This window comes from Pyxicephalus adspersus, chromosome 10 (genome assembly GCF_032062135.1).
Source record: "Pyxicephalus adspersus chromosome 10, UCB_Pads_2.0, whole genome shotgun sequence".
Taxonomy (NCBI): Eukaryota; Metazoa; Chordata; class Amphibia; order Anura; family Pyxicephalidae; genus Pyxicephalus; species Pyxicephalus adspersus.
Window position 1 is genome coordinate 19,175,692 of NC_092867.1, and position 25,924 is coordinate 19,201,615.

Genomic DNA, 25,924 nt, shown 5'->3' on the forward strand with positions numbered 1-25,924 from the left:
CTCAAACTCCAACTGCCCATAGTTGACATGAAAACAAAAGCGCGCATGCGTTACTATTCTATCACTTTATTACTGTGGGCAGAGCCCTGATTTTGCATGTGATTGGACAGTCTTGCTAAAGCTGGCTGTTGATTGGCTAGATGGTCTGTAGTCGCTAGCGTGGACGGAAGAAGCGACTGAATGAGTGTTAGTGCATGGTGGTGTATTGCAGGAGCTGGCAGTGTTGCAGGTACAGTATACCTAACATCAGGATCAGCCTGGGAATTACCATATCTGAGGACTGTGTGCAGCATGGCAGCAGCTGGCATAGCCATCTTCTTCCATTCAACACTTCTTTCTATACGGAATATTAATATTATTATTAATAAACAGGATTTATATAGCAGCAACATATTGCACAGCGCTGTACATTAAATAGGAGTTGCAAATGATAGACAGATACAAATAGTGCCACAGGAGGAGAAGAGCACCCTGCCCCAAAGAGCTTACAATCAAGGAGGTGGGGGAAATTAATAAACAGAATATATATAGCGCCAACATATGACACAGCGCTGTACATTAAAAAGGGGTTGCAAATGACAGACAGATACAAATAGTGCCACAGGAGGAGGGGACCCTGCCCAGAAGAGTTTATAATCAAGTAGGTGTGGGAAATTATTAAACAGGAAATATATAGCGCAAACATATGACACAGTGCTGTACAATAAATCGGGAATATTTTTTTGCTATATTGCATTCCCTGACAGCTCATCATTCTGCAGATCAGGTCCAATATTTACCATCTATTTGTGCAGCTTTGGTCCCTGGATTTTTTAAAAAAACTTTTTTACTGTTTTAATAAAATGCCTGTCAGCGCTGTCACATTATTGATTGATGTCCCCTAGAACTTTTATTATTTTTTGGGGTTTAAATACATTTTTATTAAAAAGCTGAGAGTTAACAAAAACATTTTTGGAAAAAAGTATTATTGTCTGGTATCGGGTGATCTTCTGTGCCAGCTATGTGTATGATGCAATAATGGAATATATTTAAATGTGTATATTGGGATACAAAATTTGATAATGGATATAAAGAAAAAAGTAATTCTGAAACTGGGAATCTGATATTCCCTCAAACATTCCCTAATGGGAATTCATTACTACCATTGAAACACATGGACCTGGAAGATTCTCCAAATGTTTGAGAAATGTCTGATTCCCTGTTTTAAAAACTGAGCCCTTATATATAATATATAAATATATATAATGTATTTCATTGTACTTTGTAACTTGTATGTGTTATTTATTGGCAGCTTTTTGCATAGTGATATTTAAAAAAAAAATCAGTTTGTAGGACTCTGATCTTTTTTTATCAGCTGCTTTTTATGACTTATTAATAGAACTTTGATTTCTTGTATATCGGGCAAACCTTACCCTCTTATATAATACAGACTGATCCTGCAGAAAGCTGCAGCATTACAGATATGATTGGGTATCGGTAGAACTGTTGTCACCTTGTAGTTGTTGTCCAAAAGCTATAATCATTCACCACTCTTCTGTAATAGATTCACTGTATGTGTCCAAGCTTTCTATCACTCCCTTTACTGGTGACCACATAGGAAGTGAGGAGATATGTTAATGGGGGTGTACAAAATTTGAATTCTGAGAAATGGCCCATTCTCTAGCGTAAACAAAAAACTAAAAACACTTCATTGGAGTTTTACTTTAAATCTCAAGTTTACATAAAACAGTGTCAATATTGATTCCAGCTCTGGTAAAGTTTATCCAAAGCCCAAACTTTTTGTAAGTTTTGTACAATTATTAGAGGGTTTATAGTCTGTTTATGATTTTTTTATCTCTGGGTCTCATCTTGTGAGAATCACTTTCTGTATTTGTTGTGGTGATCATTGTTGCCGAGTCTGTAAGTGATGGAGAACCCAAAATTTGGACTTGTGAGCGAAACAAGAATAGAGGGGGAAATCTTCCATTGGGGATGACTGTTTCAATGACAAAGACCATTTACTTCTTATTGTGTTTGCGGGGCAGGAAAAGTAGGAACATTTCTTTTTTGAGATGCACAAAACATAAAGAGTGTTTTAACCCAATCTAGAATTGGGTTATTTATTTATAATATTGGGTTATTTATTTTATTATGTATTGTTAATCTGTATATTTTATTTATACTTATTTATATTTTGATATATTATTTGAATTTTTAGCATGAAATAACTCATTTTAAACAACAATTTTAAACAAATTCGTTAGCATATTTTCTGATGCTTGTTTGTTTGTTGGATTTCAGAAAAAGGAGAATATATACTTTTTTCAGTTTTATGCTTTTCCAGTTTATAAATTCACATCAGAATTAAATGTAAATTTGGTAACAAATGTATGTGAAATGTACAGATGTGGAAAGAAGGGAGCATTTTAGGTCACGGCTTGACATGCCTTGTATCTGCTTGTGATTAATTTCTGTGGATAATCATTGCTCAATACTCACTTTGTACTTTCTGTTACAATTTAAAATATAACTGTAGAGTGCATTCCAATGACCTTTGGTGTTGGTTCACTGCTTGTTCTTTCTTGTACTGCTCATTGCATATGTTGGAATACCCAACAAATCATGACCTCTTGGAGATGGTCGTCTAGCCAGAATTTTTGGCCTATGTTAAAGTCACTCAGATCATTAAGCTTCTACAAAAGTTACAAAAGTTTGTGTACAGAGCTTAAAGTCAGTTGGACATGGTTATCCCCCTAAGGGGCGTTAGCTGGAAGTGACTCTGGAAGTTAGTTTTTGAATTTTTACCATACTGACTGACCATATACAAAGATAATGGCTGGCCAATGCGTTTGGGGACCTAGACTACAGTGGGAATGGCTGGATGTGTTGGTTACACTTGTATGGGTGATTTAAAGCAACCATCTATTTTAGCTAAAACTTACAAAAATTGGTGCTAAATATAAACTATAAAGCTCAAAAAAGATGCACCAGTCTGGCCCATTAGGATCCAGTTATTTTTGGCCATCACCAGTTTTGCTTCTGCACAGCACAAGCATGGTAAGGCCCAGCCATTATTTCACCCATCATGACATTACTGTTGTTTCTGTAATGGTTCCACTGTTTTCTATATACATCATCAGCCAGGTGGAGGGGTTAGAAATGGAATAAGGATTTACTGCTGACTTTTGGAGAAAGTCATAATTTGTAGGTCTGCAAAGTGCAGTGCGGTGTGGTTTATGGAATGAAGGTTTCATTTGAAAGAACAGATGCAGTTTACCATAAAGGATTCATAAAGTTTCTATGCTTGAGAAATTCAAATTGTTCCCTTCTTTATTCAATTGTTCCCTTCTTTATTTGGAGGAGCAGAAATTAGTTAACTGATAGAAGAATTTGTGTTACCACAATTGCAGGCAGGGTGGCCATGTCCTGCCTGATTATAGCAAGTAATGCTTGAATCTGGAAATAGGATGCAGTATAAGCTCCCCAAATAACCTATGACGTTTAAAGATCTACCTATGTATTTTACTAATGTAGGCTCTAATTTAGCACTCTTTTGGTCTGTGATTGATTTGCAAATAAAAAAAAAATCTCCAGTATCAGTAAGTCCTCAGGGCTCTGCCACATGCAGCAGAAAATAGCATTTCATTGTCACATCACTTACATGGCAAAAAAAAAACAAATTAAAGAATAAATTACATGGTGCATGGGAATTGCAAGAAACTGTTAGTGATCCCAGCACTGCATACATATACATATTATTCACCTCTGGTCCCAATGCAAGGTCAATATTTTTTGACATCATGACATTATATATACAGTAGGTTTTTTCATACAAAAGTAAAATAAAAAAAGGCATGCTTCACTAGGTCCTTTACAAGGGGCATTACCAATTACCACGCTTGAATTAATTATGTGCAATATATCACTTTCTAAAGGAAGAATGTCCTTAATTTGACTTTTCTGGTTCTATGTTATCTGTTATCTGAGTCAGCTGTGTTTTTTTCAGTTCACTGTTCACTAAATAACAGTATTATAGAGGTCACTGTATATAGTTCTGAACAAGATCTTTAAATAGACTGCCATGTTTAATAGTCAGCATATTGTTTGTACGCGTGTAGGAACCATGTGATATGCACATGCATTTAAATTGGTCTGTTACATATGCTTGGATGACTATCATACATTTTTGGCATCATTTCCATTCATATTCATAGCATCATCCTACTCATATGCTTCAAACTTGATATAACAGGCTGTTATTAAAATAAAGGTACTTTTCTTAAGGAGGTATTGGATTTAACTAGGTAATGCGGTGTTGTTACATTATTGTTACATTAGGATCATCATGTACTTGATCAGCTACCTTTATTCATCTGTAAAGCTGCATGGCAGATATAATAATAATTAATAAATATATATATATATATATATATATATATATATAGAAAAGTCCTGTGTTTGTAGGTGGGAAGGGGGGCATATACTGCATGAGATAAATGCTTGTTTTTGTCTAGGGGCAAAGTAAAAGGCATATTTATTTACCTCTTTTTCACTCACCCTGAAGCCAGTACACTTTTCTTTCTCCAGCTCTACAGTCTTTGTACAGTACAGTTGTTAAAATTTTCATGGCTGATAAAAATGATCGTTTCCAGTGATAGTAGAATAATGTTTCTGTTCACATCATTTTTTAGCTCTATAGGGAGGGAAAGCATGAAAAGACGGCACCCATTGTGTTTTCTCTATATGCAATAACAGCAGTTGTCCCAGCTCAGTCATTTAGGGACCCACCATGAGACCACTGTGCGCTAGATTTTAGACAATCATCTAGTGTGTGTACATACTTCAGGGCTCCTTGCATTGTAGGGGATGATTTGTTTGATACTGCAGCATGGAGCGCCTTGGAAAGAGGCTGCGGGGGATCAATAACATGAGAGGAGCAACCTGAGGAATGAAGGGAATAAGGAGAATAAAAGTCCTTCCCACTTTCCGACGCAAAAACAATTCATAGGAATATTTTTCCTGTAATTATTTTTTAAATCTAAATTGATACTCTGTAGAACATGGTCTACCTTTTCACTTTAAATCTCTTTTATTGGACACAGCAGCATTTTGTATTCACTTCGTAACCATATTGTGTCTAATTTAATTTACAACAGGCAAGGAAATTATGGAAATCGATGTTTCCAAGTTTAACATTGATGCCCCAAGATGGGATCAGACTACGTTTATGGGTCGCCTGAAGCACTTCTTCAATATTACAGATCCCAGGACAGTGGTTGTGTCTGAGCAAGAGCTGGACAGAGCTAAGATGCTTGTTGAGGCTTGCAGGTAATTGCAAAGTAACTTACTTTCTTTACAATAATATATAGACATAACACTGAAAACATAGTACATGAATTGTGTGTTTCAGTATACAAATGCATAATATTATAATAAACCTAAACCTACCAGAAAAATTCACTGTAAGTGTACAAGAACATAACTAAAACATTCTATGTACTAAATATGTGAATACTTAGAGACCCCCGTGAGTCCTTCACCTGGGCCCCTCCTGCTTTATTGTTGATATTTGAACTATATTTCATTTGGATTTAAACCTGCACTGGAAATTGACAGTAAAGAGTTAGCAGTGGGATTGGAAAGTAATAAAAAATTACTTATAGAAAAAGAATTAAAAAAAAAGATGTATGTACATATATATATGTAACAACTTACCACTTCTAAGATACACTGACTTGGTTTTCTTTTGTACTCCTTTTTTTTAAAGATGGGGGGTGGGGGGAGTCCTTTTCTGTTGTCCAAACCAGGAGGCAGGGTGATAATGGTGTATCTCCATATACATATGTCAATGAAAAAGTGCAACTTGCAAAACCGTGTGTTACTTGCAGTTTTACAAGGTAAAGAAACTAAAAAAGAAAAGAGGATCGTCAGCATAAAACTATTTTTAGACAAACAGATGTATGCAGGCTGTTTAAGGATTACTATAGGTAGGGCTTGTACCCAACCATTATGAATTAGCAGTTAGTGGCAGTACTCCCACTTGTAATTACAGGCCACTGTACATTGGTTAGACATCAGTACTTCCCAAAGTAGTTCTTTTGTAACTTGCGTGAATTTGTATGCACTTATTCCTAATAAAAGATTTATACACCATTGTACTTGGTCTTTCTCTTCATATTATTATTATTATTATTATTATTATTATTATTAATAAACAGGATTTATATAGCGCCAACATATTACGCAGCGCTGTACATTAAATAGGGATTGCAAATGACAAACTAATAGAGACAGTGATACAGGAGGAGAGAACCCTGCCCCGAAGAGCTTGCAATCTAGTAGGTGGGGGAATTTCACACACAATAGGATGGGAGATATGTAGTGGTGTTTTCAAAAGACAGAAGAAGACGGGTAGGCAAGTTTGAAAAAATGGGTTTTGAGCGCTCTTCGGAATAGGGCGAGGGAGACCATTCCAGAGAGTCGGGGCAGCTCTAGAGAAGTCTTGTATCCGTGTGTGTGATGAGGTTATGAGTGAGGAAGTCATTAGTAGGTCATTCATAGTATCTCTTCAAGTATACAATTGTATACAATTTGTCATGGCACAGTTATAAAGCAAGCAACTTAAAATAAACTTGTCAAGTTTTTAAAAGTTTGTTTATTTTTACAAGTTTAAAATGTTTGCTTACCATTCCTGAAAGTTTTAGTTCATAACCTAGAACAAATATACAAACTAGGATTTCTGACTTCTCTTTGGCGTTCTTGATCTCTATAGATTTTCTAGAAGCAGGTCTGCAGTAAAACCCCTACAATCATGATATATGCAGTGTTTAACAGTAACAGTGTTTTATGCAGTATTATCAGAATAATAAATTGTAGGTGGGTGGCAGCCCCTGTATTGTGACCCAAATCTTCAGTAATCACCCAAAAACACCCTGATGGTCACTGAAAAGTGCCGGGTGGTGCGCCCAGCTAAAAGGGGCTGGGGAGAACAGTGTATATGCATTTCAGATAGGTAAGCTAAAGGCCACATCACAGGTTTTTAGTGTCAAGATCTAGATGCAGGTAGGCCTCAGTTCAAAATAGGAGTTTCTGTACCAATAGTTTGGATCCTTAGTAGGAAAGTGTAGGCTTTCAGAGGGATAATGGAGACCTACCACTGAGAGATAATGTAAAGCCATTGTTTAATTTTCATGCTTGTAGGGATGGATGCTTTGCTTATCTGGTTGTTAGTATGTGGTAGTGAAGTTAAACGTAAAAGTTTAAAATGTATGGAAAACCTAATAATAAACGTGCTTCATTTCGGTCTGTTAAGGTGGACCTACCACATGCTGAAGAACTCATTGTAAAGTAAGATAATTGCATGGACGTCTTCTCAGTCACATACTTGTATATTCATTCAGATAATAAGCTGCATCTTCCTTCTGGGGTCAGAGATTCAGAAGGTTTTAAAGGCAAAAGATCAGAACATCAACCAGGCAAACTGTATTATAGAGTCGGTAAAGGTACTTTCCATAATCTCTCAGGTCTAGGTCATCTAGATAAAATGAGAATATAAAGTCAGGGTCAAGCTGGGAGTTTAAATAAACAAAGGTCGAAATGCAGGACAGATGAATGTATTTGACATATCCTGTAATTGGGAAGCCTGGCCTTCTGTTTTATTACCTAATGATTATTCCTTCCCCCTTTTGATCAATGTTACTAAAATGGGTTTTGCATTTGCTTGCAAGTCTATAGGAATGTGAATCTTGCCTAAAGGAAGTCAACTGCACCTGTCAGTCAATTCTGAATGTCAGATCTGACCTCTGATCTCAGAAGCATCTCTAACTAATATCAAACTGATTCCATTGACAGGAGCCCCATGACACAGGCCCTCAAGGATCAATACAAAAGTCCAGAAGGCAGAAAAGATTCTTTGAAGCAAATAACTTTTACTGCATTTTTTTAGCATTTACGAATACCATTGTTTATCCACTTTTTACCGAGCATGACCTCTGATTATGAATATACAAAGTCGGATCCGCAAAGTTTTGTACAAGTTATTGTTTTGATGCACTTAGTGTTAAGTGTCAATTGGTGATTTTCAGAGTTAGTTCTAAGGTTGATTTGTGAAGGTTTTTTTTTGTAGGGTGATTTAATTTTTAAGTTTCAGATGAATGTAGGGTAAAGTTTTAGTGGGTTAGGTGAAGGGACATGTGAGCACATCCTGTAGTTTTAACTTGTCTAAAAACCCTTTACAATGAACTCAGCTTGGTGGCACTTTAATTGTATGCAGATCCAGGCTGAACCAATTGGAAATTTTCCCCAAAAAATTTCCTTCGGACATTCAGTGCCCAAAAAGTAAGGCAATCTAGAATCCATTCAGATTTCCACCTAGAAATCAGATATTGGTATGGCGAAAAAAAAAATCCTAATATTTCCTTTTCACCTTTAAAGTGCATTTGATTACAGGCGAGACAATAAAATGGAGAATTTAAGCGAGCAACAGCCTTCAAATGCCTAATTAGATGTGAACCCAGGTGCTAAAATTTCATATAAACTTTAACTTGGTATTTTGGAGTGCTTTCATTATAATACCTGTGATGCAGTCACATAGATTCTTGTCTCGGCCTTTCTTTTTTCGGGTCACAAAACTGTGTTGCTGTAACTCAGTTGTTCTTCTGCTTTGTCACCCAGTCATGTGGGCTTCTGGCTGCAAATTCTGGTTTAAAAACACATCACAAGACACAGGTTACTGTTGTGGAAAATTGCCATGAAAATCCCATGAAGCCCTCCCTGATGTTCTTGGTTGTAGGCATAAACTTGGTACAGAGGGGCAGGTGATCAATAACATTGACATGCAACTTAAAGCAGAACTAAACTTCTATGTGAAATAAATGTTAGCAGGCAGGTTTATTATTGCTAAAAGGACAAGTGATGCCTTTTTTGCAACTAAATCAACTTAACTGCCTAATCCCAATCTTTTCCTATGCACATACAATAGGAGTTGCACCATTCTGGTGCACGAACCTGGGAGAGGACTGGGTAAAGATGGGGGCACCTGCAATGGGGCGAACAGGTAAGTGGTATCAGGCAGGTACGTTTGTTTTATTACAGAAGCCACATCGCCTGTCCCTTCTAAAATACGGTTTTTAAATGATTAATTTTAGTTCTGCTTTAAAAAGAGATAGTATTTAGTTTTTTGGGAAAAAAAAATACCAATTGTATTTGGTGTGTGTAACTAGTATTTGTTACAGTCCTATCACAGATTTCTATATGTATTGGACCCATTGTTACAATATTCAACACCGTCTAATTCTTTACCTTCATTGTCAAGTTGGTAACACGGGTTGTTTTATTTTGTTTAACACAAACATATGAAATATATAAATATATATGTGAAATATGTTTATTGTAATTGCCATGAGTATAAATATTATAATGACTATTCTCAATCCAGTAGTGTTTTTTTTTTTTTTTTTATCATCAACAATAGACTCTTTGGACTGGAAACTCATCTGTTCAAAAATTCATATGCTTCCACTTATGTTGTTATTTTTTCTATGGTTTATATATTAAAAATAATAAACATTATTGAAAACAATTTCTATGTACACTGATAGGATTGCAATATAAATATACACTATTGAACACAGATAGGATTACAATATTGCAATATTTTTCTGAGCAAAGAGTAGAATATTAAGTGTTTAACTGGTTTTTGTACACTGGGCTATGTTTCAGTTTTTGTAGGCTATAAATCAGAAAGCCAGAAACTCCACTCAAGTAAAAATCACTTAAGTGGTCGCACTGGCCACCTTCAAAAATGACAGCCTTGGTTTCTATGATCACATCATAAGCTGATGAAGGGCACACAGGAACATTCTTTATTCTTTTTTCCCGTCTGCAGAGGGTGTTCAAAAGGCTAAAGATTTGTGTGTAGTTGTGCACAAAGGTGGCACTGATGTATAACAATGCCAAGGGGAATCTTACAGGATAATATAGGCAGGCCAGACAAATGATCCCTGTTCTTCAGTGTTTAAACCAATATGGACAATTTATGAAATCCCAAAAAACAAAATATTCTACGCTCAATTTTTAAATTCTCCAACAATAAATTAAGCAATTTATTAAAATAAATGTAATATATGTTAGTGCTACAATTAGTTGGGCCTTTTTTTTCCACTTAATGCAGGTAGATTGTTGCTAGGCAACGGGAGGACAGCTGGGTATCAAAACATCTCCAGTGGCTGGCAGAGATCAATAAAGCTGTCAGATTTTAATGATCAGCTTTTTGTGTGAAATCCATTAAAAGGGTTCTGTCACTTAGGAAATCACTTCTCAGCTAATGAAACTTCAACTGCTTTTATGAAATAAAGTGGCATTAACAGAGTCTTTTAACGTATTTACTTTGTAAAATAGTAGGCCGTAATGGACTTGTTATTTGTTGAGTTGGAAACCAGGTTTTTATGTACCATAGGTTGGCTCATGCAAATGCCAATCATAAGGGGAACTAGGCATGCATTCCTAAATCGTTCAGTGCCTAAGCAACCGGGGGCCTCTTCCACAAACATAGGCCACAATAATGCTAAATGTGCCTTTCTTTCCCGGGAGATCACAGATTGACGTAGCCCCTTCAAGCATGACCGGTATCACTCTTTGAAATTTCCTTCCACTGACATTCCAATTCAATAGGCCTAATCAACGGAGATGGAAACCTAGATTTACAGCAGAATAATACAAAGTGGTCATTTGGGCCTAAAAAAGCTTTCCAAAGCTGGAGAGAATACACTTTGATCAGTGAAGCTGGGTGATCCAGCAAACCTGGAATGGATCTTGTCCAGGTTTCAAAACATTTGCGAACAAATAGCAAATTACTTTTAGGAAATCAATTTCAGTATCCACCAGCTTCACTGGTGGAAATGTGTGTCTTCTCCAGCCTTGGAGAGCTTTAATGAATCATGGCCATTGAGTCTGCTATTTTTTTTTTAAATTATGTTTTTAGAAATTTTGGAGGGTATACTTATGACGTGTGTGTTTAGGTCAATGTTTAGATGAAAGCGAATCCTAAACTTGTCCTATTGATATCTTGGTTGATTATTATTCGTTTTCAAAATGGTCAGTTCATAAAAGAAGTGCAATATTTAATTAAATACATAAAAAAACTCGCCTTAGTTATGAAAAATGTACTTACTTGATCAATGTATTAACCACACCCAGCGAATCCCATGCTGTCTTGATTGCAGACTTCTTCCTGGGGGATCCCTATTAGGTCCCACCTTGCCATTTCTTTTATCTGAACCCTTATAAAAATCGGATATTCCATATGGCTAATCAAAGAAAGGAATCTAAATATGCAGCCTTGATAAGCCGCATGTATAAACAATAGACACAGAGTATTTTTAACATTACTCAATGTATTCATAAGGGTAGCATGTATTAGATATGTAAAGGTTTATTACATTTTACATGTATTATTATTGAAGAACAATATAAAACAAGTATAACAATATAAGAAGGGGTATGTTAAAAAATTTGAAAACAGAATGAGAGTTGACCAGTGGTTCCAACTGGCTTCCCTGTAAGCTTCATGCGGCGTCTAAAAAAGAAAAGTGACCATGCTACCAGCAACAACCACTTGCAAAAAGACAGTGAACTTGATTTAATAAAGCTCTCCAGGAGAGAAGATTATAATGAGTGAACCAGCAAACCTGGAATAGATTTCTTAAATATCTTTTGGTCTTAGTTGACAAATGTTTTAAATCCTGCACCAGATCCATTACAGGTTTGCTGGATCACCAAGGTTCACCCATGATACTCGATACATGACGATCTTCTCTAGCCTTGGAGAGCTTGAAAAGCCTTCAAGAGCTTAAAAAATCAGACCCAATGAAAAGACCCGTTCAGTCCAATATTCACCATACTCTGGGGTGATGTTGGCCAGAAAAAATTAATATGGGAAAAGATTCCCTGACGCACGGTTAGGGGAAAATTCTTTGTTAAATTATTGATCAATGTTCCATATCCAGTCAAAGTACAATCAGGCATGGACACTGACAGGGCAGCAGGAAGTCAAACCTATACACTTGGCAGAGGACTGAATACATATGCAGTTTGAATCGCACTGTGTAGCCAGCTTTTTCTGTAGTATTAAATCATTTTTTCTTGCGGCAAAGGAAACATGATTCCAGCATGCAAAGGAAAATTGGAGTCAGGTTGTTACTATTCTGCAGTAAAAATTTCCATTGTTTTTATTGTATTGTTCAAATCTGATCATTACCTTGTTAAAACCGATAAAGAATATATTTTGAAGTTGGTATTAACAGGTACCAGTAATATATTTAGCAATATTCGGTTTAACTTCAGAATTATCTGCAAGCTTCATTTAAATATTTCCCTTCACATAATATTGTTTAAATGACTCTTCTCATAAATCAAATTTTCTCTTAAAACATTTTTCAATCCTCTCGCGGACTAATCATTTCAATTCTTTTCCTTTTCTTTTTCTAAAACTCGATGCTGAGATAACAGCTAAATGCGCAGATGAAAAAAAACAGCTGGCTGTTTTAGATAGACAATTATTTGTGTTTCTGTCTATTTAGTCCTCTTATTTATTTGTGCAGCAACACAGCCAAGCAAATGGCACTCCTCACATTGTAATTTGCTTGTCTTCAGTTATTTGAACAGTGAAGGAGCAGCAGCAGACTGATAAAGTCATCCCTCTGGCTAATAAGCTCTTCTTTTTTATTAATTTTGTTTTTTGTTAGCACATTCTTTTAATGTTACATATCCACAATGGACTTATTTGCTGCTCTGTGATTTCATTATATGCCCAGTATGTGCCAGTACGCAGTATTTTGTTTAAAATATTCACAGTCATGTTTCCAGTGCAGGTTTGGAAAATATAGTATTTAATTGCTAATATTCTTTCTCTCTCTTATATGAATTAGGATTTATTTTTGGATGATTCTGGTAATATATCTTCTTATGAAAGCACAGATTAGACTGTGTGTTCTGTGTTCAGAGCAGGTGGCACTCCACCAGGTACCAGCATAGAACAACTGCATTATGCCAAGAAGCTGTATGACTCCGCCTTCCACCCCGACACCGGAGACAAGATGAACCTGATTGGTAGAATGTCCTTCCAGGTCCCTGGAGGAATGGCAATCACTGGCTGTATGCTGCAATTCTACAGGTATAGTTTTATTTTATTATGCATGTGTGATATTTATCAAAGGTTTGACTTGTGCTGTCTACCCTTCCAGCAGCAAGAAAGTGGAAAACCATCCATGCCACAACTAATATGGCTTGTGGTCCTTTTTACTTTGGCTCTGCCCTTCCTAAAGCAGCTTAGATGTTTTTTTCAAGCATTGTAATATTTAACATTACCAATTCATATTACTATAAGGAAAAGCATACTTACTGACTCCCTTCCCCAATAATACAAATTCAATTACTTTCCAAAATCAAAAATAAACAAAATGAATATGTGAATCCTAGGCTAGGTACACGTGTGCAATAATTATCATTAGAAAACAAACAACTAACCATAGATTAATGATTATTTTGAACGATCATATAGTGCACGATTCTATACATGCTGTAATGATATAATCATTCAAATTTAATCCACCAATATTGTACGCACACTAAATACAATCGTTTGAACGATGCAGGAGGTGACGTGTACCAGAAAAAGTGTACCGCAGAACCATCCACGATCACTACACGACCGTACACACAATGGATGGTCAATGATCGTCGCCCAAACGGACCTGCCAGGATGGTCGTTTGTTTCCAGCGACTTTCCTCGTTCATCGGCGATTATCAAACAATCAGTTGTTAATCGTTCCTTTCCAATGGCAATTACTGCACGTGTGTACCTAGCCTTGGAACACCAGATGATGATACATTGGACCTGATTTCTTAAAACTCTCCAAGGCTGGGGAGAACACACTTTCATCAATGAAGCTGGGTGATTCAGCAAACCTGGAATGAATCTGGCAAATTACTTTGAGGAAATTCGTTCCAGGTTTGATGGATCACCCAGCTTCACTGATGAAAGTGTATTCTCTCCAGCCTTGATAAGCTTTAATAAATTAGGCCCATTATCCCAAAAAATCCTATTCAATTAGGCTGTGCATTGCATCTCTGTGTGCATTGCATCTCCCTGTGCCCAGGGAGCATGAGACATCATTTTCACAATTGCAGAGGCCAGACCTTAACACCATTGAGAATCTTTGGGATGTGCTGGAGAAGACTTTATGCAGTGGCCCATTTTCCCTACCATCAATACAAGAATGAATGCAACTCTGGATAAAAAAAAAAAATGTTGACATTGCATAAACTTATTGAAACCACGCCGCAGCAATTGCGTGCCATGTTGAAAGCTAAAGGCAGCCCAACAAGATATTTAATTTTGTGTGACGTGGCTCGACCGCATATTCTGCAAACATTACTAACGATCCTCCAAACTTATCTGAATCTAGTATTTTTTCAGTGCTCTTGATCCCCATTAGTTGACATGAGTGAGAATAATGGGCCCTGTAAAGAAATAGCTGTCATCTGTTCTTCACTAATGATGCAGGTTATACATCTACAGATTTTCAGTATGGGAAGCCTTCATATATACCCAGCTGCTTGTCAGATGTATCTGCAGAGGTCTGGTCTCAGGGGCATGTTAATCATTACCTGGGTGAACACTTGCAGGGTTGTTCTAACAATGTGGATGAGACAGATTTAACAGAAGATATATAATGAAATAACAGGAATATACCTTTCACTGGCTCAGCAAACTTCCTTTTGGATGCCTGCCTTTTAATGGATTCTAGATCATAGTGCTTCAGACATTTATACTGTTCATGCCTAAGGTATAGTTGGTTCCTCTGTGGCCGAAATAATTAAAGTGAACCTGTCAGGGGACCTGGTAGTCATTATAGTCAAGGCTTCCATTACGTCCTTCAAACTACTGTTAACTGTCTATCATTTCAAGGGGCTACTCCTTTTTCAGAAACAAATCCATTTTTTTTTTTAACCCCCCCCCCCCCTCTTTTTCCTTAATTTGTGTCTAAAATGTATTTTTGTAGTTTTATTAATTTATAAACCTTTATATTAAAAAATAACCATCCTTGCCCTTTGAAAGGTATTAGGATAGGCTGCGTAGTTTACAAATATGTACTTTGCGGATGATCTGATGTTGCTAAACCTAAGAGGAGCATCCTGTGGATTCTAGCTCTGATTATTATTACTAATAATGAGAATTTATATAGCGCCAACATATTTTGCAGCGCTGTACATTAAATAGGGATTATTCTCTTCTTATTATCCATTTTTATCTTTTGGGGGCAACCCGGACTTTACTGAAACCTTTAAGGCTTCTGGTCTAGGAGTCCTGACCAAATAAGATTTCCATCTTATCCCCTCCCCAAGACCTACAATATTTACCTTCATACAAATGCAGTCTTTCACCTTTCATGTGGTCTGTGAAAAAAGCACCCCAATTTTACTTTTTACTTAAAGTGTATACCGTATTTTTTGCCGTATAAGACGCACTTTTTCTTCCCCAAAACTGGGGGGGAAAGTTGGTGCGTCCTATACAACAAATGTGGGTATAAAATAATTAAAATAAGATACTCACCCGATACCCGATCCTGCGTGTGTCTCTTCTCCTTGCTGGCTAAATGCACCGTGTGTCTCTTCTTCTCTCTGGCAGCAGCTTGTCTTCTTCTGGCTGCAGTGAAAGAAGCCGGTACAGCGCCCCCTGCTGTTCCCTGTCCTAACTGCCGTACAGTGGAAAAAAAGCACAGAGTGATCAGAAGGGGAATTTGAATGACACAGAGTGATCAGAAGGGGAATTTGAATGACACAGAGTGATCAGAATGGGAATTTGAATGACAGAGTGATCAGAATGGGAATTTGAATGACACAGAGTAATCAGAAGGGGAATTTGAATGAAACAGAGTGATCAGAAAGGGAATTTGAATGAAACAGAGTGATCAGAAAGGGAATTTGAAAGGCACAGAGTGATCAGAAAGGGAATTTGAAAGGCACAGAGTGATCAGAAAGGGAATTTGAAAGGCACAGAGTGATCAGAAAGGGAATTTGAATGGCACATGAGTGATCAGAAGGGGGATACCTGTATGAATGGCACATTAGTGATCAGAAGGGGAATAATCTTTCAGAATCTTTTTTTTCTAGATTTTCCTCCTTTAAAATTGGATGCGTTCTATATTCCGGAGCGTCTTATACGGCAAAAAATATGGTATATATACTGGTTTCGTTTTAGGTATAGCAAGGAAAGGGTAAAACCTGCTGTCTGTGCACCCATCACTTCCTGTCCGTGTAGCACAGCAGGAAGTGTGAGGAGATCTCCCATAGGAAATGGTTCCCCTATTGGATGATTTCCCCTCACCTCTTGTACTGAGGACAACTCGAACAATTAAGGGATATTAGAGAGAGATAGAGTAGGCTCTTCCTATATATTACTTAGATATGCTTTATGCTAGCCCTGATTTTAACAACTGACTGACAAGAAGTGCAAAAATAGGAGAAAGAAGAGCTTTTTGACAAATAAAGTAATTTATATTTACTACAAATTAGTGAGTAAACAAATATAAATGCATATTGTAGTATGCAGCCATTTTATGTTAGATCGTAGAAAGTAAATGCAAATAAGGTTATGTAGTACACCGTTTTGAAGTACAGATAAGATAGATACAGAGCATCAATTGGGAATGATCATATAGCTGTATCATTGTCTCCACCCGACGCGTTTCGTCAGTTGGCTTCTTTAGGGGATTTCTGAGACTGTCAGACTGCTATCAAACAGGAAGATGGAAGAAATCTTAGTCTGCTCTTACAAATGATTGAATAGAAGAGAAATATGGATGGGGATACTGGTTTGCTCTGACAGCTCAGAGAAAGGAGAGAAAAAAAGCGGTCAGCGGTACAAATACTTGGGTGAACTTCCCCGATGGAAATATCAACAGTACTAAAAATCTGAGAGAGGGACTAACCTTTACCCAATCTATATAAAAGTTTTTCCTTGGATCAAACCGCATCGCTCTGCAGTAGTAATGTTGCAGCCAATCTCAAAATGTGCTCTTTGCAGTGTCAAATAAGCTTGAAAAAGTTTTCCTGCATTTTTGTTGTGCAGAGAACAGTGTTTCCTTTCTCTTCTAATTCTTTTGTTGAACATTTAAACAGGACTGTTCCTGCTGTGGTGTTTTGGCAATGGGTTAATCAGTCGTTTAACGCACTTGTAAACTACACCAATCGAAATGCGGCATCTCCCATCACACTTGGGTAAGTTCAGAGTGTATTTACTTGTCATGGCCATCTTTATCTCATATGCTTAGTGTCTTCATCTTTTACTGAGAACTACTGCATACAGTATGTAGTACATCGAAAACCTGCACAAAATGATGTAATAGGGCAATAGAAGGCTCATATGCAGTAAAGTTTCTCTGATTTTTCATACTCTGAATATTAGGTTCACTTGTACCTTTTTCAAAAGCAGGATGTACCACTGAGGGTCATTTTGAGCCTTCTGAACTTTGGTGTACTTGTAGAATTCTCACCATACATAGCAGCAACTGGCAAAGAATTTTACTACACAGTTATGACATCATATCCAGCATGATGACATCATGGTCTTCACATTGCAAAATTAGAAATAAAATTAAATCAATAAACTTTGGATCTCAGAGATATCACTAAATCCTGGAAAAGTTAAGATTCCCAGGAGGTGTAAAAAAAATTTTTTTTTCACAAAGCAGTACAACAAAATCACATGTTTCACTCATGTAAGATACATTGGCATATTTACGACACCACAAGTTCCATTAGCAGATTACACACAAGGTTTAAAAAATCCTGAATTGCTGGAGACATACATATACATATATAAAAAAAATAACACAACAAAGAAAAATGACAAAAAGACAATAAAAGAACTAGAACCAAAACCTAAACATGACCATGAGACCCACGCTTTGTTATGGATTCTATTTTATAAAATAAGTTTTGAAAGCAAAGTTGAATATTGTGGTAGGTACCAGTAAAGTCATCTCCTGTGTGACCATCCAAGTGGAATATTTAAACTTATCATTTAAAAGTATATCTATTAATGCCAGACCTGGAAAAAACGGGTGATTTGTTTATCATCCGCCCTTTCTGCTTTAAATGATTCCCTGTCAAAAATCATTTTCAACATTGCGCTGACATAGAAGGCGCTACTGTGGTAATCCATTCCTTTAATATCACCCTTCTGACCGCCAGTAGACATATGGTGATCCAACCCCTGTGTAACACAGGTACAATACCGGATCTTTTGGGAGTGAATGGTCAGCAGTGTCCTTAATAATTTGCAGGGCCAGGTCCCACAAGTTCCCTATCTGGGGACAGTTCCAAAATGATGCCCAATTCCCCACCTTTGGGGCAAAAGGAGTGTGATCTCCTAGGAAAATGTTTATTTTTAAAAACCATATTGACATATTATATTTGATTTTTAAAATATGTGGAACCAGCAAAAATCAAAACAACAGGATATTAAAAATATATTCAAGCTCTGAATTTCTCACAAGATCAACAGTTTTTGCACTTATTAAATACATATGAGAAGATTATTATAGTAGTATAATCAATACATACATACAAATTAATAAAACAAATCAACGTTTACCATTGCCACAGCCAAAATTTAGTTTTAGATTCTCTTTTGCTTTTGTGGAGGTTATGGTAACACTTTTTTCCTATAGTCTGTACATCAGAGCTACTTCCATGAGCCTGCTCCGTTATGTGAAAAGGGAAGGGGTAAAATGAGAAGTGATGAAAAGTGGGGCACCTGTACTGAAGATAGGTTTGCACCCCAGATAATCACAAATCATCACTGCAGACAAAAAAAAATTCAGCATATGTATAGACCTTAACAGCAGCTTCAAGTTAACCTGTGTTTTGCCAATGTAAATAAAAGTAGCAGTTTTACATTATATCCCCTCCCAAAGTTTGTATTGTGTTTGAAAGATAAATTAATATTTCATTTGTCACTACAGATAAATAGAATTGCCATAAAGATCAGTTGAGTTTAAATTAAAGTAGCACACGATAAACAAACATATAATGCATACCTGCTTTCTGTGTCCTGGAATTTATTGGTGTATTGGTCTTTATTTGTAGGCAGATTGGCATTGCCTATGTGACCGCTACCAGTACGGCTCTGGCTACAGCAGTGGGACTTAACCTGTATACCAAGGTATGGGAATGTGGAGTCTCTCTGTATGTGTGTGTTCAACAAAATAAATAAAAAATGTTTCTGTGCAGATACATTATGTAGATAAAACATTGAAAGGAAATTGATTATGAAGGAAACATAGCAATTGCTCTCCCAGGTAAATACAGTTTTGACAATTTATTAAAGAAGCTGAGCTGATAGAAGCCTGTGGTGCATGTGCAGTCCAGTGCATGAAAAATTTACTGGGTTTCTGGGAACCCAACTGTGTTTTAAGTGTGGGACTGTGGTCGCTGTACTTTGCACACATTTTCATGCTTTCCTTTTTCCATGCTACCTTACTGGGCATTTTGGTTAAAAGCAGAGAAAGATTTTTACTGACTGGAAGACCAGCCTTTGTGTCCCTGGCTTTAAAAGTTTTGTTTGGAGAACATTAGGCCATTTGGTCTGACTTATCCCCCAGCTGTCTTCCTGTGCAGTATCCATGACCTAGTTACTGGGTGGACCTGGCTTATTGTAGGAGGTGTTTTAATTAGGGGTGTGATCATGCACCAAAGAGCTTTAGAAAAAAAAGAACCTTTAATGTACAAAATTCAGCTTTTCTTAGTGAAGGATATAGGAGGAATATAAGAGTAAACTATGTGTCATATTTGTACTTTTTGTTAACATATTTACCTTAACTAGTAACCATATAAGATGTTTTTGTACAGTTTGTTAGTTAGAAGAGACTTCATCTGAGTAACACATTAATGGCCTGTATTCATAAAACTGCAAAGCTGGCAAAATAACACCTACATTAAAGTTTTACATTGACCACATTTTTCCAACCACTTAAAGGATCGCTAAACCTCAACACAGGTCAGTTTATGTAAAGCGCTACAAAATAAGCTGTGATGTGTATAAGTGAAGCTTGCTGGAACGTTTCTATATACACCAGTCTTCAGTCATTAAACAGAACCCAGGACTGCTAAAGATAATTGTCAACCAACGTGTACAGAGAGACAATAAAAAGTAGCAAAAAAGGTTTGCTAGGAGTTCATTGTGTAACTCATTAAATCCTCCTATACTGGTTAGGCTACATACACACGTGCAATGGTTCTCGTCCAATAATCGGCTCAGTCCTGGCAGACTGTGTGTGATATTTTTACTTTTTGGTAACACTTTTTTTTATATATATATATATATATATATATATATATATATATAAACTAGTAACCATATAAGATGTTTTTGTAGTCAGTTTGTTAGCTAGAAGAGACTTCATCTGAGTAACACATTAATGGTCTGTATTCGTAAAACTGCAAAGCTGGCAAAAAAATAACAACTACATTAAAGTTTTACATTGACCACATTTTTCCAACCGCTTAAAGGATCACTAAACCTCAACACAGGTCAGTTTATGTGAGGTGTCACAACTTACTGGTTAGGGTACATACACACATGCCATGGTTCTCCTCCAATAATCGTCTCAGTCCTGGTGGATCCACAGACGATGGACAACGAACGATGGTAATGCAAGTGAAGTATGTACAGCACCGTTCATGCATCGTGCAGTCTTTTGTCGTTGGACAGTATCGTGAAATATCCTTTCCAACGACAAATATTGCACATGTGTATGTAGCCTTAGACATGGCACTTAATATAAATCCCCCAAATCATTCTGTGTATTTGTTTTACGATGAAAGGAGCCACAAGTCTGATGAAAAGGGGGTCATTTATCAAGAACTGGTGATCAGCTGCAACTGACTCTTTTAAAAGTGGCAATCAGCAACTTTTGACTTACACTGAGGATGCAATTCCCACATTCATAAAGTAGCAATCACTGCAAATGTGGCAGTTACCGTGTTTGAAACAAATAGCTCTGATCTCTATTGTAGCCTATGGTGTTCAAAGTAGTAGGCAGTGTTTGAGGAACAGTAGCATGCACATATAATTTCTTCTGATTTGCACTCCTACAAACAGACTTAGACAAACTAACCTGGATTGCATCTTACCTCAATACACAGTAATGCATTATTACCATTGTGATTTAGCAGCCTCTATGAAAATGGTTGGGCTGCCTTAAAGCAATGCAGCATAGCACCCTAACATGGGGTAACGCACTACAGCACACCACAAAGCTATGGGCCCTTACAGATTTATGAAAATGATTGTTCACAGTACCATTAACAGTATATACATCTCTCAACCCTTTTTACATCATATAAGGGACCTTAAAGCTACCTAAAATTACTCCTAAGTTTTGGTATGTTGAAAATTTCTTCGTCATACCTACCATGTTATACCAAAATATATGTTACCAAAATATTTAAAAAGTTTTACTTTAGATATACTGTACCATGCAGATACCGTATAGATGTGTTGCTGCAAAGCCTCAATGGGCCGGGAATGTCTTTGTAAGCATATTGTATACAACTAATATTAGAAACAGTTTACAATTTATATTCTTATGTCAACCAATGATATTTCAGAAAGCTCCACCTCTGATTGCTCGTTGGGTTCCTTTTGCTGCTGTTGCTGCTGCTAACTGTGTGAACATTCCCATGATGAGACAGCAGTAAGTTCTCTATGTAAATATGTTCTTTACCTCTCCATTTTATGAAAATTGTATATTGATATCAGATATGTTTGTAATATTGTTTTGATAAAATGAATACATCACACTTCTTTCCTTAGTGCTTTCTTGTTTGTTTGTTTTTTTACCTGTCCCCATGACATTTAGGTGTGTAAAAGACTAATTAGTTAGATAGCATGTGGATAATCCACATCTATGGTTGTTGACATGTACCAACAACCCAACGTATCCTATTCAATTGAAACACAAATAACAGGACCTAATAGGTAAAACACAAATAATAAATATAGTTGCTTAAAAAATAGTATTTTATTTCAAACATTTCAAAAAAAAAAGTTATCCAAAATATCTAAAATCCAGACCAAAGACATTGTATTCATTGCAGATGGATCCATTATTAGAAACACACATTATTGTATTGTACCTCAAAAGTCACCTTATTTGTTCTGCTTAAATTGAAGAATAAAAGAGTTGGGTAGGTCATGATCAGCTGTAATTCTGTACAAAATAACACTGACGTGTTCACCAAACTCTTCCACAATGGACCTTATCCACAACATTATCCAGTCTTCCACAATCCTTTGAATTAAACAGACACACAGTATGATTACCACAATAACATTCACAAAATACAGAAAGGAGGGGGTGAAGAAAGGAGATGGGGGTGTGAGTAGGGTGGGGAGCTGCAGAGCCCATGTTGGTCCCCCGGTTAGCAGGGAGCTGTATTTAAAGTCTCCTTCTCTCTAGCCATTGCTATATACTCGTCTGTGTACGAGAACTCCATCCACCACCTTGTCTGTGTACGAGAACTCCAGCTGACCAGGGGTGGGGTGTTCCTTGCGATAAATATCCTGAATTTTTCCAAACCATTAAACCACTGTTGGTGCCCTCCACTGACACAGTCTTCCACAAACTAATATTTCAAGTTGTGTCTTGGTCCTCCACAATTTAACCTTCCACAATTTTCTTAAGCCATACATACAAAATATAATTTTTCATTGTATTTATTTATCTACCACAGTATAATCTTCTATAATGTCACAGTGACACCCAGATCTTCTACAACATCATCTAGTCTTCCACAATCTGCACTTTTTACATTGTCCCTTTGTCTTCCACAATATAACCTTCCATGGAGTCCATTAGTCTTCCACAGTATTCCTTCCACACCGTGTCTTAGTCTTCCACAATATAACCTTCCACATTTACTATTAGTTTTCCACAACTTAACCTTCCATAGAGTCTTCCACAATGTAACCTTCCATGGAGTCTTCAACAATCTAAGACTTCAAAGTCTTCCACAGTGCTTTTCTACAATGTCCCTATATTTCTACAATATCATAAAGTCTTCCACAATCTAGACTTTTACATTGTCTCTTTGTCTTCCACAATTCAGACTTTTACATTTTCTCTTTTTGTCTTCCACAATATCCCTAATCTTTTGCATCATCGCCATACATCAGTCTTCCACATTGTCTCTTGATCTTCCGCAATATATCTTCCCCAGTATAACCTTCATTGTGACCTTTAGTCTTCCACAATATAAACTTCCATAAAGTCCCTCAGTCTTCCACAATTTACCTTTCTACAATACCACTGTATTTTACAAGATAGTGGTATTGTAGATGTCATTTGGTCTTCTACAAGATAAGCTTCCCCAAGGTCACTGTCATATAGATGTTAGATCTTCATGGGAAATTATCTTTTGTGATTGTTTCCAGTAATAGGTGATTGAATAAGCAGTGTACACTGTCCTCTCCTCCATAGGAGTGATCCAAAGGTCCGTCGTTCCGATGACCTTCCTGACTGATCCACGGAAGTGAACGAGGAACAATCATAATGAAACTGAAGGGGAGAGAGCGCAGTGGGGTGCTGCTCCATCATTCTCTCCCCTCCCCTCTCCATAGAGCAGAACAGTGCTGTATGTACATCGCTTGTTCAAGCATCGTGCAGTCTTTTGATCGTGAAAGATCCTTTCCAAGGACAATATTTGCACATGTGTACGAAGCCTTAGTCTTCCACATTATAACTTTCCTCCATGCCATTTTTTTCTTGTCACTGTTTTCAGTATGTACTGTAACAATACTGTTTATTGAACTGTTCTGACCCTTTTTTCCTGTACTTTCTCCAGGGAAATAATTAATGGAATTGCTGTTACTGATGAAAATGACAATAAACTGGGACATTCAAGAGTAAGTAATTGCTGGGAAAATATATAAATAAGATTACATTTGTAAATGCATTGCAACAAAATAATTTTACCGGACCAAACTTTATGGGATTTGAGATGCACTTCATTTGTGTTGCTGTGATGTGAGTGAATAGGGACTGAGAATAAAGAAAGGGAGAATGGAAATATGTTTGTAGCATGTCATGGCTAACATCTCTTACTGAAAATGCTTGTCACTTGGCTATTGTGTTGGTGCAATTTCCTAAATGCTTTGATTTACCAGCTAGGAACTAGTATTATGAATGTTAGTCCTGACTAACTACTAGCTTTATTCTTGTTCCAGGTTAGTATCTAGTACAGTAGTAAAGACAGATATTGTCAGACAACTAGTGTTCTCACTTACCCAGATCATGGTACAGCTAATAGAAGTCACATTTATCTCAGCTCATATGAATAGTAAAATATCTTTATCATTATCAAGCAAGTCCAACTAAATGTGTCTTTCTACAGCTTGGTGTGGGCATCATATCACCTTTTCCTTTCTTTACTTTTTATCTACTTTGTATGCACTCATACACTCTTGCTCTTTTACTATCGTGCTTTCATGCAAGCAAACATTCAAACAGTGATCTATAAACACTAATTACATGTTGCATTTTATCATTTAGGAGCACTTGAAATGCTGAATGTTACTGTTACTCTCTGCTTTCCTAAATAACTCCAATGGACAGATACATTAATAAATCATTTCTGTAAATTCACTATTGGCTAAACAGAAACTTCAGAATCACCTTGTTGTTTAGAACAAATGTCTGGTATGTTTTATATCAAAACACTGTTGTATTTTATAAAGCTGTCAGTAGAGGGTAGCACATTCCTATCTGGGCTGCCAGCCTCTGTCACAGAAAACCATTGCTACATTCCAGGTAAACCAATCTACACAGAGCAGGAACAATCAGCTATATGACAATAAATTATCAGCTATATGACAATAAATTATCCAGGAGAATCACTTCTGCAAATGAACAGCAAGTGCAATATTCTCACCTGTAAAAACATAATTCTGGTATTGCACATTTCAGCATGCTTTGCAGAACCTTTATACTTTTTGACTTGAATTGCTTAATGACATGTACTAGTTTTTGGTGTATGAATTCCTCTATGTCACTTTATATCATGGAAACAGCACTGTACTTATCAAAATAAAGGTAATGGCCCTTGTAAATGTTCTTAGGCACTAAGGCCACTTAGTTGTATTTCCTAACCATATATATATATTTGTTCTTTGTCAATGTAGAAAGCTGCAATCAAAGGAATTAGTCAGGTGGTGGTCTCCAGAATTGCAATGGCTGCCCCTGGAATGAGTAAGTGTTGTAAGATGGTGCACTGGTCTCATAATGGTCATATATATATATATATATATATATATATATATATATATATATATATGGGAATCGTTTTAATTTTGGAATTGGACCCAAAAATAATGGTAACTTACTATCAATTCTGTAGGAATGTTATCCAAGTTCTGCATAAAAAAAAGAAAATAGGTCAGCATGAATTGAATATTTGTAATCAGTATGTATTAATGTTTTTCATTGTTTTTATGGATACTTTGTAATTCTATGTGTCTTATGTTCCCATGGCATACACAAGCCCTGCTTTTCAGTAGATCTTTTCTCTGCTGTATGTGTAGCCTATTATGCTTATTGATACCTTCTACTACTGACGTCAGGGGGTAGGGCAGATCACTAGACTGACAGCAAGCTTATTATGCCCATTGATTCTCCCTGCTGTGGCTGTCAGAGGCAGTGCACATGATTGATGGTGGCACATCCAGGGAGCCTTGCTGTTATCACAATGTAAAGCAATCCATTAGCCTGTGTGACCCAACACTGCTCAGTACCCCCCAGCACCCTAGCAGTGTGTAGGAGCTGAATAGGGATTATGTGAAGATATTTATTCACTTATTTATGTTTATTACAATAACAAACAT

General features: G+C 36.7%; 1 protein-coding gene across 1 annotated transcript in view; it reads left to right on the top strand.

Moving 5' to 3' along the window:
• Positions 1-159: 159 nt before the first annotated feature.
• SFXN2 (sideroflexin 2) overlaps positions 160-25,924 on the top strand; it is a 32,965-nt gene continuing 7,200 nt past the window's right edge. Inside the window, exons 1-8 of the mRNA XM_072423891.1 lie at positions 160-229; positions 5,136-5,307; positions 12,980-13,150; positions 17,161-17,259; positions 19,132-19,207; positions 21,655-21,740; positions 23,890-23,950; positions 25,226-25,292. Coding sequence (XP_072279992.1) covers positions 181-229; positions 5,136-5,307; positions 12,980-13,150; positions 17,161-17,259; positions 19,132-19,207; positions 21,655-21,740; positions 23,890-23,950; positions 25,226-25,292 — 781 coding nt within the window. The 5' untranslated portion in view covers positions 160-180. The remainder of the gene's footprint in view (positions 230-5,135; positions 5,308-12,979; positions 13,151-17,160; positions 17,260-19,131; positions 19,208-21,654; positions 21,741-23,889; positions 23,951-25,225; positions 25,293-25,924) is intronic.